The sequence below is a fragment of the Diadema antillarum genome, unplaced genomic scaffold (assembly GCF_040938485.1).
Source record: "Diadema antillarum isolate AM-2024a unplaced genomic scaffold, OU_Dant_1.0 seq00001337_RagTag, whole genome shotgun sequence".
In the NCBI taxonomy this organism is placed as follows: Eukaryota; Metazoa; Echinodermata; class Echinoidea; order Diadematoida; family Diadematidae; genus Diadema; species Diadema antillarum.
In genome coordinates, this window is record NW_027272106.1 from 234938 (window position 1) to 253087 (window position 18150).

Consider the following 18150-nt stretch of genomic DNA (forward strand, 5'->3'; position numbering starts at 1 on the left):
TGTCAGGAGGGCGGCCTGAAGGAGCCTGATGCATATCGAGCTGAAGTTGAGTTCCCTCGACATCGACAATAATGGGGGTGGGGTGGACGGGACTGGTTGGCTGGTACATGAAGATGTGCGCGTCATCAAGGAACGACTGCGCTGCTTTGCACCAGAGATGTTGTGGACGTGTATCCCAGAGACAAGGATGATCAGGAACAGCAATGAGCTGGACCTGGTCTGTGTGGGGCTGAGGAGCATCAACACACGGATAGAGCTGGCCGTCTGCCGTAACGTGCTCGTGAGTAGCACCCAGATCTAGTGTGGGGGTGGACTATCGAGCGGTGATGGCTGACGTGGAAATGGCTGGTCCACGTACAGATCCGGATGATGTGTGCTCAAGGCACTGGCTGGACCAGTGTTCTGCGTGATGGCGAAATCGTGATGTTCGCTACCAAATACAGCGTGCATGTTGCGTGAGTGTGAATGCTGAGTGTGTGTACGCCTAGAGTGCAGCATTACAGAACACTGGGACTCATCGACACAAGAAGAAGAGAACTGAGCCTGCAATACAGAGACGCTACCACAAAATTCCGCTTCTTTGACAGTTTCACCCTTCTCTACTGGCCCAACACAACAAAAACAGTTGTCAACATTGGCAGTAGACTCAACATTACTGATTTCTGACAAACCAAAATGTGCCAACATGTGACAAGGGCAGTCGCATCCAAGAGCGAGTTCAAGACCATGAGAATATCCGAGAATACCCTCATCTAACACTGACACACTCTCCACATGCTTATGATCACCAGGAATATTGGGAATATCATCAGGGAGCTCGACTTTATCTACTACCAACCTCTTGTCAGTGTACGTGCCATGTTGGCCTAGACCATAAGGGGGAACAGCGGTATGATCATGATCACAGTCTGCAACAGATCTAGATCCTGTGCAACCCATGGGTAGAACTACACGTACAACGCGTCCAACAGACATATCCCAACTGGTACTGCTAGTCAGTTCACTTTCTGACTCATCCAAATTGTGACTAGATCTGGCATAACTTATCCCGTTATCTACACTTCTCACATTCAACCCATCATGATTGCTTTCTTTATTTGCTCTGGGCCCAATCTCGTATTCAGACTCATCAATGATTCTCAGTTCACTATCATTATAATCCTCTAGTGGCTCAACATCATTCACTGGTTCATCATCACTGCCACTGGCAACAGATTCACCATCAACAAAATCACAGTTACGTATGTCATGATCAACTACCTGTCTATCAAACCCATAGTGGATGCAAACCAGGTGCCAAATGTCTGCCAGGGAAGTTGAATTATTGACAATTGAACCTCGAGAAATGATTGGGCAGAAAGGTGACATTTGACCTAGCATCAATTCTAGCAATTGAACTTTCTGCGCGGCTGTCTTGCCACCAGACAAGTCAGAGGAATCATCGACGAAACCGCGCAAACGATTTGCCTTCGACTTCCTTTTCCAAGAAACCCCCTCCGCTAGGAATGGGGAGAATTCCGGGTATGCACGAAGTGTGCTCATGAGACTACTCTTCCACGCTAGGAAGGACTCGGGAGTCTCGTCCCGACATAAGCGCCATTGTGCGGGCGCATCCGCAGCTGACCGCGCCATCGTATCGTATGTATACGTGGGGCTATCAAAGCGTTACCTGTGTGTCGCTAACGCTGATGGAGGTGATGAACAGCCAGTTCAAATCGCAAAAATCACGACAGCTACTGTATCTAACTATTGATGTGTCGGCCATAATTATGTGGCCTGCAAGCCTTGGTTGATGGGTGGAAAACGATCCGAGCGCTGCCACCACGCCATTACCGTAAAACAGACAAACATAACACATCGGATTTAGGATGCGAAAAGAACACTCCACTTTATTGGAGATCCAGGCTGAAACATGGTTACAATACAGTCGCCTCTAGAGGGCGTCTAAACAACACACAATTTATACTGGCGCAGACTCTCTTTATAGGGCTCACACCCGTAAATACAATGGACCGTCCCAGACCCCTTCACAAATTCGTACCAAAGATACCAAAATAAATGAAGAAAAAAATTAATTAAAAATCAATGATGTAGTTTGGCAAAAAACTGAATAGCTGTAGATATTGAGTATGAATTCCTCTACAAATTGCATTTTGGTTGGAAGATGAAAGCTTTTCTGGTGGAATTTGAGGGGACTATATTTCATTGGGTACGTGTACGGAAAATGGGTGATATTTTGAGTGACAAGAACTCGTAGTCTGGCTTTGCGGACCCCTGGACAGAATTTGAACCGAATTATCCACCCTGAGAATTTGATGGATGAAAGGGTATATCTAACTTAGTGAAGCTGAAACACCCCATTTCTCCCAGCTATTTTACAGAATTTTTTGAAATTTGATTTTTAACACACATCCCTATGGGGAAATATTTATGGGTGTGAGCCCTATATACGATACTGGTGCCAGTCACATATAATGCAATAGACACTAGGTGGGGCTATTGCGCTATAACCACCAGTAGTATAGGCCTATGTCTACATAACAATACACTGGCGCAGGCCGTCACCATTGATGATCATGTTTTCACTCTCTCTCATTTCTAGTCACGACGGTATCCTCTGACGGACTAACATTTAACCTGGAATCTGGAGAGAGCGCAACCATCTCATCCCCTAATTATCCCCGACCATACGACAGCAACACAAACATTACCTGGATGGTGTCTGTTCCAGAGGGATGTGGCATGACTTTGCGCTTTGACAGTTTTAGTACAGAGCGTAATTATGACAAGTTCACAATCAGCGACAACCCGGACTTCTCAGGCGTGACCGAGTTCTCAGGGCCATCTGTCCCCACCAGCACTGACTATGATTTCAGTTTTGCCTGGATCAGGTTTCGCTCTGACTCATCTGTAAACTCAAATGGATTTGAGGCAGTCATTTCAGCAAGATGCCCAGAAGGTGAAAATGTTTCTCTCTAAAAAATTTCCTCCAAGTATTTTTTTCTGATAACTGCATATTATTGATCTGTTTTATTCAATGTTTTTATTTGACTGTTGGTGATAAAGTATCTGTCTTTTTTAGTAATTTGTGTGCAACATCACCCCAACAAACGGACTTCTTGAAGGTAATATAAATGACGCCTTCTAAAAGGAACTACTTCACACAAAGGGTGTTTAGTCAGGCTTTGGAAAATATGAATCACAGTTTTGAATTTTCATAGAATTCAGCAGATACTAAATCAATATGTGTGTTATGGTTGGTGTGATTTTAACGGGGGTGGAGGGACGGGCCAAATTGACCCCTCAGTAAAAACTTGGTCTCAAATAGGCCAGACATAATCATAAAATACTTGATTATGCCACGTACATGGATTGCTTTCACAAACAACAGAAAGCGAAATGTCAAAAACCTCTAATTCTGGTGAAACTTTCAGCGTAATTAGTGTTCCTGTCCTTTTCTGAATAAACCACTTTTTGTGCATCTTTTCGTGATATGTGTATTCACCATTCATTTTTTGTAGATTGAAATTCATTTTCTTTAGAGGCCTTCATTTCCAATTTTTCATAACTAATTTGTATTCTGTTTTATAGCTTCAGAAGTTCAAAAGGCTATTTCTATTTTGAACTCTTTTTCAAGTGTGTGATATATTTTGAAATATATTAATAATTTGTTGGTTTTCCTTTTTTTCCCCGTTTGCCTGTTCCAATTTATTTTATCCAAATTGAACGAGGACAATTGCTGTTTTGCCTTAATGACTTTTTTCCCTTATGTATCATTATTATTATCATTACGTTATGTACAAATGTGTATAAGAATGTGTGTGTATGTGTGTGTGTGTGTGTGTTGGATTATAGATATCGTATTTGTGCACGCATGCAGACTTATAGGAATGAAATGCATGTCTCTGCCTTGCATCAGACTGTCAGCATTGATAAGTTTTTCCCATTTCTCATTTTTAGTCACTACGCCTGCCTCTGACGGACTAACATTTAACTTGGAATCTGGAGAGAGCGCAACCATTTCATCCCCTAACTATCCCCAACCTTACGACAGTAACACAGACATTACCTGGATGGTGTCTGTTCCAGAGGGATGTGGCATGACTTTGCGCTTTGACAGTTTCAGTACAGAGAGTAATTATGACAAGGTCACAATCAGTGACAACCCGGACTTCTCAGAAGTGGCCGATGAGTTCTCAGGGCCACAGGTCCCACCTAGCACTGATTATGACTTCAGTTCTGCCTGGATCAGGTTTCGCTCTGACTCATCAATAAACTTAGATGGATTTGAGGCAGTCATTTCAGCAAGATGCTCCGAAGGTGAGAATATTTCTCTTTAAAAATTAGCTCCAAATATATCTTTCTGATAACTACATAGTATTGATCTGTTTTATTCACTGTTTTTGTTTAACTGTTGGTGATAAAGTATCTGTCTTTTCTAGTGATTTGTGTGCAACATAACTCCAACCGACAGAATTCTTAAATGTAATATAGATGACCCTTTTTGAAAGGAACTACTTCACACAATGTGTTCGGTCAGGTTTTGGAATCTTGAATCACAGTTTTGAATTTTCATAGAATTCAGCAGACACTAAATCAATATGTGTGTTATGGTTGGTGTGATTTTAACGGGGGGGGGGGGGGGAGGGGGGTGTCAAATTGACCCCTCAGTAAAAACTTGGTCTCAACTAGCCCAGACATGGTAATGAAATACTTGATTTTCATTAAAAAAAGTCGTCATTATGGTCGTCACTATTGCTTCACAAACAACAGAAAGCAAAATGTCAAGCACCTCAAATGCTGCTGAAACTTTTTGCGTAATCGGTGTTCCTGTCCTTTTCTGAATAAACCACTTTTTGTGCAGCTTTTCGTAATATCGATATTCACCATTCATGTTTTTTTCATTATAATTTACTTTCCTCAGAGGCCCTCGTTTTCGAATTTTCATAACTAATTTGTATTCTATTGTAGAGCTTCAGAATTTCAAACGGCTATTTCTAATTTGAACTCGTTTTCATGTGTGTGGTATCTTTTGAAACATTTAAATATCATTTGTTGGTTTTTTCTTTTTTTTTCCGTTTGCCTGTTCCAATTTACTTCATCCAAATTCAACGAGGACAGATAATGTATTGCCTTGATGACTACGCTACATTTCATCATTATGTATCATTATTATTATCATTACGTTTTGTACAAATGTGCATAAGAATTATAAAAGAATTGTTACATAAGATTATAGATATCGTATTTGTGCAGGCATGCAGACTTATTGGAATGAAATGCATGTCTCTGCCTTGCATCAGACTGTCACCATTGATAAGTTTTTCCCATTTCTCATTTTTAGTCACTACGGCTGCGTCTGACGGATTAACATTTAACCTGGAATCTGGAGAGAGCGCAACCATCTCATCCCCTAACTATCCCCTGCATTACGACAGTAACACAGACATTACCTGGACGGTGTCTGTTCCAGAGGGATGTGGCATGACTTTGCGCTTTGACAGCTTCAGTACAGAGAGTAATCATGACAAGGTCACAATCAGCAATAGCTCGGACTTCTCCGAAGTGACCGATGAGTTCTCAGGGCCATCTGTCCCCACCAGCTCTGACTATGACTTCAGTTCTGCCTGGATCAGGTTTCGATCTGACTCGTCTATAAACTTAGATGGATTTGAGGCAATCATTTCAGCTAGATGCCGAGAAGGTGAGAATATTTCTCTTTAAAAGATGGCTGCACGTATGTCTTCTGATAACTGCATTTAATTGATTTGTGTTTTTTAGGTGATACACTCTTAAAACATCCGAGTCAGAACTGACCCGGAACTGGGTCCGTTGGGGTCACACACCGTTCCGGGTCAGAAATGACAAGGAATGGCTAGGGGTCAGATATGACCCATTCAGAGTCATGAATTGGGTCAGGGTGACCCTATTCGGGATCTTCATGACCAAATTCCAAGTGATTTTTGACCCGGAACGGTGTGTGACCCCAAAGGTCCCAGTTCCGGGTCACTTCTGACTCGGATGTTTTAAGGGTGTACGCTATCTCCGTATCACCTCTTGAGTTTGTACTGAATCTTCCTTTATTAGGTCATTGTGTTTGTCAAACTCTTCCTATATTTTTTTATTAGGTGATACGCTATCAGCGATAACATATTTGTGACGTCATCTAGGCGCCATTTTGTGATTTTTCAGATACAGTCACAATCATGATCGATCATAACTTCGTAACAGAATGTCATGTCTTTATCATTTTCGGTAGACATAGAGTTCAAGTCACGACTGATGGTCCTGTAGGCCAACTATGTTTATTACCTGGGTCATCATGATGCTAATGATCATGTTAAGATGCTAAAAAAACGACTTTCCAAAGGGAGATCTCGAAGTTTCAGACAATTTTAAGCGTTTCAAAAATGTCCGCGCCTACGCATCCGTCCGCACGTTTTCGCGCGCACAGGGCGTTAGCAACATGAAAAGGCACCTTTTCTGACTGATTTGGATTCCTAATACATTTAGTGACAATATCCATTAATTTCCGATCGGTTTTGACCAATAACAAGGGAATGTCTGGCGTCAAAGTCAAAGTCAAAAATTCGCGCGAGCGTCTATGCGCAAATATAATGAAAAAATATGTATTTGTTTTTTTCGTCATAACTCTTGAAAATGTCCAGCAACCCTATGTTTACATAATATGCAATGCATATTACAAAAAGCATATGACCCTCATAGCAGAGACACGTCAAAACGACGTCTATTTCACGTCAGTGCTGTCGTCAGAACGACGTCATTAACTGTCGACAAAAATACGTCATTTGGCTCAAACGAAAGAAGTAAAAAGACGTCATATTTAGACGTCAGAATAATATGTCGTCTTAACGACGTAAAAAACAAAGATAATGGACGCCATTTCAACGTCTTAGACTGACGTCAAAATGTATCTTTGCTCAAATGGAAGAAGTCAAAAAGACGTCATATTTGTGACCACTGTCTAACGTCTAGATGGTCGTACAAAGACGCCTTAATGACGTCTAGATTACTACTTGAATGACAAAATATCACGTCAGAAGAACGTCATAAACATGTCGTTTACAATTTCGTTTTCAATTTACGACTTTTTTATATGTATTGGTACTGACAAAACATGTCCTAAAGACGTCACTTTGACGAAAATAAACAAAAAAAAAAAGAGACATCAATTTGACGTTGTTTTTTTTAGCCAAGATACATTAATTACTATGTTACTTACAAGACCTAACAAAGGTGTGGGCATCTTAAGGTACAATCCTACAAATCTAACAGTCTATTCCTTAAGTCCTAAATCCTATTCCTATGCCTATACACTGTACCTACCACCTATTTCCAGCCACTGCACTGTTGCATCACGTTTATTTATAAACGGGCAAAAAGTAGTAATGTTTCATGACCTGAATACTAAACTAGACCACAATTTTGTGAGAAGTTCAATAAAATATGAAAATATGTCTCCATAACACACGGTTGGATTAGTTCCAATTAGATAATAATAAAATGTACAATTTCTGACCCAAGTTAAAGTTTAAACCAGGAATAGATATTTTAATTATTAATGGTTTTTTTTCATAAACTTCACCAGTTTTTGCATATCAAATTCAATCGCATGGATATGCATGATCGACACAGTAGCGAATCGTATGACGTGATTATGACGTTGTTACGACCAGTCACAAGCAAAGTCATTGTCATAACAACTGCAACGTATTCAATTTTAATTCGTAAAGTATTTTGATGTTTATTTCTATTTCCAACATTTTCCAAATTATTGATTCTATTTTATTTTGTTTAAAAAATCATTTCGATTTCATCATTCATACTTGATGATAAATTGAGTATGTCGTTATTGGTTTCTAGCTATGCGATATTTCAAACATCTCTCAAAAAAATATCGGGACTCTAATTATTGTGTTTAATTCCTATAAATTAAGATAAACTTCAAGAATATCATATTGCCTTCATGATATCATTATACTCGTCCCTTTTTATGAAAATTCATGATCGATATAGAAACCACCAGAAGCCAAATTCCAACTTGCATTTATTGGTATCAGATTTCCAGTTTGGTTCATGAGTTTACATAAATGTGTACTAATCATTTGTCGTTGACCTACACTCAAAAAAGTCATTCATGATTTCTTGTTTCGAAGTCGTGCAATATCGTATAAACACACACAAAAGAATAATGTATACATTTAGAAAGTGGTGAGAAAATGGAGCTATGATAGCATTTCATCCGTATGTACTTTATTATATCAGCAGAACCATAATGTCTACCATCAGAGAGAGAGAAAAAAATCAACCCATAACTCCGATTGTCAAGTAATACTGTATATACATTCGTTGAAAAGATCGTTTTATTGTGTGTTTTCATTTGGCGAAAGACAACTTCATTTTTAGGCCCTAATGGTAAATAATCAAAGGAAAGCCACGTTACCCGATATTAAACAAATTCATTATCTTTTCATTGAATAGATGGAACATCGAGCATCACATAAGAGTTATAAACGCTACTGACGAGTTTTGTACGACGCATGTTCATAGGCAAAATCCAATATGGCCGCCATATAGGTTTAAAGGTCACTTGCATTTGAAAACATAAAAGGGTTACAATCATTTAAAAAGTCAAGTTAAGAGGATTTCTGGGTCAAAGAATTCGAATATGAAGTTGTTTTTATGGTCTGAAGTCAATTTTTCCTTATAGGGTCACCTTAAGGTCATTTAGGAGTCAATCCATTGTATTCATAACATTTTATTGAAAAAATGGCTTGCCCATGGTCAATATTCCAGGAATTCCAACCTTATTAGAATTGCAGTTGTCGACGGCTGAAAAAAGGCGTATTTCTTGTGAAGGGCGCCCTCCGGGGCGGCATTTTTGCAAAATCCAATATGGCTGCCACCTACGTTTAAAGGCCAGTCCGTAACACAAAAAAAAACCCTTTAAAGTGTTACAATAATTTGAAAAGTCAGCTTTAGAGGTTTTATGGGTCAAGGAATTCGATTCTGAAGTTGTTTTTATGGTCTGATGTCAACTTTTCCTTATAAGGTCTAAAGGTCATTTGGGGTCAAACCATTATATTCACAATAGGTAATTTAGAAAATGGCTTGCTTATAGTAAATATAGGAGGAATGCCAGCCCTGCTAATAGAATTGCAGTTGTTGAGGGCTGTGGGAGAGGGAGAGGTGGGCTTTCTCACGAGTAACATCAATATATCTGTTTTCGTGTTAAGACTTCAAACACTTGGTATGCACTCATGAATTATAACAAAAACCCCTTTCTGAGAGAAATTAGGTTTAAGGGATCTTACTCAGATCCTTATTTCACAGTCAAATTTGAAGACTTGGTAACCCTTCAATTTCATTTTTAATGATTACTTACGGTAACTTTTTTTCAGCATCATTTCAATCATAGCTTAATATAATATGGCTACACAAGCTTTTAAGTGAGGTTCGCCGATCTGTCCAAAGCTATGGAATATCATAGTTCATGTCACAATCATTCTATTAACTCTTTATGTGCCATGGTGGAAACTCCCTGTGTGCCACGTTATTCTGAGATACGAAGGTAGTCGTGCTTTGAGAAAGAATTTTGTTTTTCCGATCTGCATAACTTCTACAAATTTCTGCTAAGATGGGCATAGTAGTAGGCAAAGTCAAAGAGGAATGCCAAGCTTTGTTACGATATAAATTGTATGACAAATCTATTGTCAATTCTTCTTTTGAATGACCAGTTTCTACATTACTGTAAAGGCATGACTTTTGCACATAAAACCGTGACAGAAACTTAGAATGTACAAGCAAATCTAGTTGGGAACATCGCTTGATAGTTGACCACCACATATAATGCAAGTCGTATATAAGAGGAATAAAAGCACGAGAAACGTTTTCATTGTGCCGCTGGATCAGCAGTAATTAGCGGTTTATCGATCGGTCTTGGCGGCTTTGTTTGTTGAGCAGAATATGCGAAGTTGGCACGCCGTCAACTGAGCAGGACGTGCGAACGTGGCACGTAAAGAGTTAATTACATTACAGGCGCTAAAAGGAAATGTCCTCACCGACTGGTCATATTTGCGGAATTCAATATACATGTATTTGCATTTGTTTTAATGACAGCCAAAAGAGCTAGTTAGAATTATGGGTAATGCCCTTTAAAAGAGTTTTCAAGATTTCATTATTGGATTATTACTTTCATCTTCATCTGCAAGAAATGCAATAAAACATATATACATATATGAGAAATAGAATCCTATTGCTACCTAATATATTAATTGTTTAGCAATAAGCGGGGGGGGGGGGGGGGGGGGGAGGGAGCTACTCCCTATATTACCAGCGTCCTTGACGTTGCCACTAAAAAGAGGAGTATTTTTATTTCTCTGTTGCAGTTCAGGGATCCTCAGTCACAATAGATATTCATAATTCAGATTTAAATTCAATGGAATAATAATTATGAAGATCACTCCTACTCTGGATGAAAAAAAAAGGAAATATGTCGTGTTTTAGAGAGTTTTAGTACATCAGGTTGGCATCAATTTGCTATTTTCGAACTTGTGTAAGAAAGTTCGATTCTAAAGTCCTTATAGGAAATGTATGTGCCTCCACATCTAAATATGCCGTTCAGAGAACATGAAGGTCCTGGTTACGCCATGTAGGGAACAAGCATATTTCACAGGTGCCACAGTGACACCATTTCAGGGTACAGATTAGTTATGCTATAATACAACTTTCATGACACCTTCTTGGGTCTATTAAGATTCTTTCCAAAGTGCTTGGACGCAAATTGGTATGATATCACAAGACTTTATAAGTTGGTATCTCGTTGGTCTGAAGACTGTAGGTTGCAATTCTACTCTCCGCAGCATCTCTACGACGTACGTCTCCTGGAGACGAGCGCAATCTCCAGGATTCCCAGGAGAATTGAACATTTCCGATTTTTGCAGAGACAATTCCGTCTTCCAGCTTGTCTCCGAGACGTCCCTGTGAAGTTTCCATCACTGTGGGCATGTCGTGGGGACTAAAATTGTCTGCATCATCTTCGAGATGTCCCCTCATCTTGTGGAGACCGTAATAACATAATGGGGATGAAAGGGAGAAGTCGCTGAGAAAAAACGTCTTTGATAAGTCCCTGCGACTGCAAAAGCCGTGCCAACATCCCCGTGACTTCCAAGAAAATAAGTTGTTCCTTTGTTTGAAGACGTCTTGGACGTCACCCTGTAAATTGCGTTAGTTTTGACAGCGAAAATATTTTCTTCGAGACGATGGCATTCCGACAATAACTCCTCCCGTCAGATAGGCCCTCAATCCCCCCACCCCTTCCCACTTTAAGTTTGCAGCAATATCAAACTACTGACCATGGCCCATCTGACACCAGCTCTACATTGTGCATTTTCACTTTCATTCATTCATTCATTCGTTTAATTTCATTATTTTTTTCCCATTTCCATGTTTTCCACCTCCCAATGCATGCCTTGAAACAGCTGTGGTGCAGTAGAATGAAATTTGGTACCCAAGCATTGCTTAGAGTGGCTGATAGTACTAGTAATTGCCATGTACCTGTGCCATCTTTCCTCCAACTCCACTCCCTGAAGTCAGGGATCACATCAGATAGGATGGTTTCTGATGATCTGCTCCCACGTTATGACGAGATGATTGCCTACCCTCGTTGATGCAGGCTTCCCCATAAACCTTGTTGCTCATCAGTCCTTGCTGGACATGACAACGATTATCAAAGTAGTTAATGTGTCAGTGAGCTCTGGTTTGCTGACCCATATTACTTAGGCATTTTGCATGCCACATCAAATCAAGTCTGAAGTAATGTCGCACCCTGCAGTGCCTGATGTTGGGCTCTGGAAGAGAGGTATGCTGTACAGGAAAGAGCTGAAAAGGCCTTTATCTTTTGAATACTACGACCCACCCGTAACTCCTTCAGATCAAAGGGATTTAAAAGCACACTGCCGAAAATGTGATGCTATGCTCATCCGTGCAATTGTATACTGTTTTCAGAAAATGCTGTCAGAAAACATTATGTCTTCCTTTGTAAGGATATCTTTGCATAGATCGCATCTAAGTTGTTGGAAAGCTGAAGGGTTGTGAGATCACAATTCCTGTTGGATATCTCCGTCTCGAACCAGTTGCTCAGGATGAGTTGTCCGTCCCATTTATTCTTGGATATCTGTGCGCTGATAAATGAGGGCAGTTCTTTATTTTTCAATCTTAATTTTCAGGAAGCCGCTACGCTCTTCTAAACATAATTTGAGATTTGATTGGAGCCATCACCATCTCTTGTCAGAGGACTGCACAGTGTCGCTGTGTAAAAATGTTAAGATTATTTTCTTCAGGATCAGTATCCCATACAACATCAATAGGTGTTCAGTTTCCCTAGTCATTTGCGTTTTCAGTAAAGAAACGGTTTCATTTGATAAAAAAAGAATAGAAAAGAAAAGAAAAAGCCTTCAGCTAAATTGTCTTCACCTACTCTGATACGATTCTGCCATTAAAGGACTTTAAAGGACAAGTTCATCTTCAAAGACATGTGGATTGAGTGAATGCAGCAATATTAGTAGAACACATCAGTGAGAGTTTGAGCAAAATCGGACAATCCGTTAAAAAGTTATGAATTTTTGAAATTTCTGCTCAGTCACGGCTGGATGGAAAGACTACTATAGCTTGTGATGTCACATGAGTACAACGATATAAAGAAAGCGTAAAGAAAATTCAACATAAAATTTATTTCCATTTTTCTCGCATAACAAAAGAACACTCGACTTCTCTCTTTCAGAAGGCAGGGGGAATAATATCACCCTTAACATACGTCAGTAGCAAGTCGAAAAAATGTGCACTTTATTCAAAAAGTAAAGTCTTGTGAAATTCTCTTTTTATTTTCCTTATACGCATGTGACATCATACACTGTAGTAGTCTTCTCTTCCAGCAGTGACTGCGCAGATACTTAAAATATTCGTAACTTTTGAACGGATTGTCCAATTTTCCTCAAACTTCCACTGATGTGTTCTACTAATATTGCTGCATTCTCGCAGTCCTAATGTGTATGAAGGTGGACTTGTCCTTTAATGATCGAATTTAGTTAACTGCCCCCAGAATACTGGTCTGACCTGGATTGAGGAGCTCGATTCCCCGGAAGCAAGGGAGAGCAGGCATACACCAATTTCAGCAGGAGGAGAATCATATCGCTTGCCAGCTGGAAAGTTTTATAATTGACCATGAAAGGTGACGAGGTGGCTCAGTCGGTAGCGTATGGCTTGCAGTCTAAAGACTAAGAGTGTTCCGGCGCGGGTTCGAATCCCACTTATCTCAAGTCTAGCTGAGCAATGGTGTGTGTTGTCATACCGTCCCCTCTAGTAGAGGCGCAACACTTTGCACCTCATCACTTGGATATAAAAAGTGGAAGTCCCTCGTGTGAAAGAATCACAAACCCAGACACATTAAAAGATCCCGAATAGGCATTCCGTTATCGGAAAACTCAAGGTGCATAAACCGGTAAGGTGGTCCACCCCAAGTACATACAACTGACCATGTTGCATACGGGCTATCCAGCTATCTCGTCAGAAGGAAAAACGAAGACAAAATAAGATTACGCGTGTTTATCACCCGCTTTGCCATTGCCCCCTGATTCGGAACCTTGGAATAGGATGGCGGCTGCATTTAAGCATGTATATATATGTATATATATATATATATATATATATATATGTATATATATATGTATATATATATATATATATATATATGTATATATATATATATATATATGTATATATATATATATATATATATATGTATATATATATCCCTAGTTGGCACCTTAGGGAGACATATTGGGGGGAAGTGTCTTCATTAGGGAGACAACTGGTCATTAGGGAGACAATTTTCGTGTCTCCATTGCGTAAACTGCCATTGAACATGTATATAAAAATTTGCATATAAAACAAATGGAAATGTCTTCCAAATGACCCATCTAGGAGTATATATATATATATATTGAAACAAAGAAAGGAAAAACTGACCAGAAACAATTGATAAATAGTGAAAACTTTGAGCAAAGAAAATGAGAAAAGAAAACGAAACCGATCGAAGCCCATTTTCTCTACTCAAAATTTCAATATAACCATATATAATGAATCTTACATATGTTTTTTATTTATTTGTCATAATCATTATTGATATGTAGGAGGATGGAACCGTTCTTGGCCCTAATTGACCATTGAAGGAGTATGGGAGAGATGACAAATGGGACAAAATAGGTACCAGTGAATTGCAGTTGAATGCTCACAAAAGCCATTTCGAAAAATGCACAAAATGCCTTATTTGACCCAGAAAGTGACCTTGAGAGGTAATAGTGACCTTGAATTGCAGAAATGATATTCAGAATCACATTCTCTAACCCCGTAAAATCTTCCACATGGGATTCATGACATTAATCAACCTTTTCAATTTGTGACTGCAGCTGACCTTTAACCCGGATGGCGGCCATATTGGATTCCACCAATATGGCAGCCCCAAGGGTTTTTAGTCTTGGCGCCCATCAAAAATCGAAAAAGTATGGTACAAGGGACGTATGAGCCAAATTTGGTGCTTTTGGAAGAATCTGAACCAAACAACCCATTTTGAGCCCTTAGGCCCCCAACTAGTCTGGAAAAGTAAACTTTCTGGTCATAATCATAAAGTTGTAAGAAATTGTACACTTTTGTTACGTTATTCAAATTTTCAACTTGTGTTATGAGCACATATTTTCTATTCCAATTGCGCCTACATTATAAATTATTGGAAAACTAGTTTAGTTAACAATGTCATAAAGCATTACAACTTTTTGCCCGTATATACACGTATATATAGTATGTCCCCCAAAAAATTACAACGGGACCCCCGCAATGATATCTTTAAAAATAGTCAATCAATCTAAATACAAAGTCAGGGTATGAAACTATATCTCATTGCCCACATCTTACAGAAAACACCATTCGATTTGCTTCAATGGTCAAAGAGAAATGAGGAATTTTGTAGAGGATGTCGGGAATCTCTTTTGTCCAAGTTCTGTCTATTATTCACGCGCTAGAGCACTGAATTGCTAAAATTGGAAAAATTGGACTCATAACATGCTTTACAACAATCTACATTTCTCTGTGACCGCTTAACGAAATTGAATGAGGTTTTCTGCAAAATAGAGCTAAGATGTTACATTTTAAGGCCCCGAAGTAGCACTTAGACAGGTCGATCATTTTGGATGTTATCAATTCGAAAATTTGATTGTAATTTTTGAGGGACATACTGCAGTATGTCCAGCAAAAATTACAATCAGATTTTCGAATTGATAACATCCAATATGATTATTTTTTTCAATGCTACTTCAGGGTCTTGAAATATAATATCTTAGCTCTATTTTGCAGAAATCCCCATTCGATTTGGTTAAGCGGTCACAGAGAAATGGGGATTGTAGTAAAGCATGTCATGAGTCTGATTCTTCAAAGTTTAGCACTTCGATGACTTTGTGTGTGAACAATAGACAGAATTTGGACAAAAGATATTCCCGACATCCTCTACAAAATTCCTAACTTCTCTTTGACCAATGAAGCAAACCGAATGGGGTTTTCTGTAAGATGTGGGCAATGAGTTATAGTTTCACGCCCTGAATTTGTATTTAGATTGATGCAATATTTTTAAAGATATCATTGCGTAGGACCCCGTTGTATTTTTTTTTTTTGGGGGGGACATACGTGGTATATATATATATCATATACTAATACATAAACGTGACACAACAATGTTCTAACCATAGGAATAGGTGGTAGACGTATAGATACAGTATTTAGGACATTAGGAGCAGGGTAGGTTAGATTCTTATCATGATTGTACCTTGAGTTACTCACAGCTTTATTACATCGTGTATGACATCTTGCCTTTAAAATCGTAATTTAAACGTCATTAAGAATTCTCTATATGACCAACAAATATGACGTCTTTTGGACGACTTCTAGACTTGGACTACACGTAAGAACGACGTCTATTTCACGTCAGCGCTGTCGTCAGAAAGACGTCGTAAACTGTCAACAAAAATACGCCATTTTGCTCAAATGGAAGACTTAAAAAAGACGTCATATTTAGACGTCAGAAAGACGTCTAATATGTTGTCTTAACGGCGTGAATAAACAAAGATAATAGACGCCATTTAAACGTGTTAGACTGACGTAAAAATGTATCTTTGCTCAAATGGAAGACGTCAAAAAGACGTCATATTTGTGACGTCTGTCTGAGTCTGACGTCTAGGTGGTCGTAAAAAGACGCCTTAATGACGTTTGGATTACTACTTGTAAGACAAAATATCACGTCAGAATAACGTTATAAACATGTCGTTTACACGTAAGTTACACGTCATTAAGAATTCTATAAAATGACCACCAAATATGACTTCTTTTCGACTACTTCTACTTGAGCAAAAACACGACATATTTCACGTCAGTTTTAAACATCTATACGACGTCCATTTTGTTTATTTTCGTCAAAAAGACGGTTTTTGACGTCAGATCTTGTCTTTAAATTAGAAATTTACACGTCTTTATGGAGTCATTGCATGGGGACCAAGACGTCAGAAAAACGTCACAAATAAGACGTCTTTTAGGGGTCTTGCATATGAGCAGAAACACGATTTTTGTTTTTATGTCAGCTTATGAGACATCTAATTGGCTTCGATCTTCTGTGATTATTTATGCCAAAAAGACGGCTATAATGACGTCAAATTGACGTCATGCTGACATGTCTCTAGTATCAGGGAATACGTCGCTAGGATGACGTGATAAACACCTCAAAAAGCAACGTAAATTTCACATCATTTATTTGGTGTTAATATGACGTCATAAATATGTCCTAAATTGACGTAACTTTTACATGTAGTAATAATGTTAATTACAATTACGTTGTAAATAAGTCAAAACTAAAGTAAAGCTTGTATTATCAATTAATTATGTGACCGTGCACCTCAAAACGAACATAAAGTCGCACACACTGATTTTGCGTGAGGACTGAAAATAAGTGAAATGGGTCAACCTAGCCGAACTTCACTTTTTCATATTTTCTAAAAGAGCGGATCTTCTTTTACATTATGCTAAAATTTGGTATCATAAAACGGGCAGGAAAGTGTGTTTTTTAGTAGTTTATCTCGAACATTTTTGGTGGAATAGTGTGATTAGGTGTGCCTTTAGAATCCCTTTTTCATTTCTGAAAAACCTTGTCCACGCTCTTCACTTTCAACTCTAATAACTTTTGAAAAAATAATGTTACTGCTTTGAAAGTTAAGATTAGTTATGGACAGAATGTGTTAATGAGGCATGCTTAATTTCAGTTAATCTGATAATCCCTTCATTGTTGTTACTCTGGTGGTTTACTTCCTGTTTTTTTGTCCCATTCATCGCACAGCCAGCACGGTTTGCTAAAGATTAAGCGCTTGAATAGACACTGTACTTCAGAGCCTCTTTTCTCAGTTCACACTTTTCCTGAGTTTGTGCTTTCTTTCCAATATTTAGATAGGTTAGGAGAGTCCATTTGATTTGAGTTATACATCATTTTAAAGCTCAGAATATGGTCTTAACTAAAAATTCTAGTCTGGTGACTTTTTGTTTGTTTTGAGGTGCAGGGTCACATATAATGTCATAAATACGTTGCAAAGCGACGTAGATGTTACGGCAAATATACGGCGTTTACGTGAAGAATACTTGCAAAACTGACCTAAATTCTACGTCTTCTGTACGTCGCTTATATCAAGTCACAAATACGTCTCAAAACTAACGTAGATTTCACGTTATCAATACGTCGCTCATTATAACGTCAGGGAATCGTCACAAAAAAGAGTAAATTTGACGTCATTAATACCTCCTTCATGTGACGTGATAAATAGTCGTAAAGCAACATAGATTGTACTTCATTCATACGTCGTTAATATGAAGTGTAATATACATTGCAAAATTGGTGTAAACTTTACGCCATTAATAACGTCACTAACATTACGTACACGATATGTCTTAAAACTGACGTAAACTTTACGTCATTAGAAGGTTCTTAACATGACGTGATAGCATGCGCGTAAATCCCGGGGGCGATGGGGGTGGGATATATCCCCC

General features: G+C 38.8%; 1 protein-coding gene across 1 annotated transcript in view; it reads left to right on the forward strand.

Annotated features, from left to right (window-relative positions):
• Positions 1-4066: 4066 nt before the first annotated feature.
• The window catches only part of LOC139708449 (uncharacterized), a 99268-nt gene continuing 85184 nt past the window's right edge, over positions 4067-18150 (forward strand). Inside the window, exons 1-2 of the mRNA XM_071620399.1 lie at positions 4067-4320; positions 5345-5704. Of these exons, the coding sequence (XP_071476500.1) occupies positions 4074-4320; positions 5345-5704 (607 nt within the window). The 5' untranslated portion in view covers positions 4067-4073. The remainder of the gene's footprint in view (positions 4321-5344; positions 5705-18150) is intronic.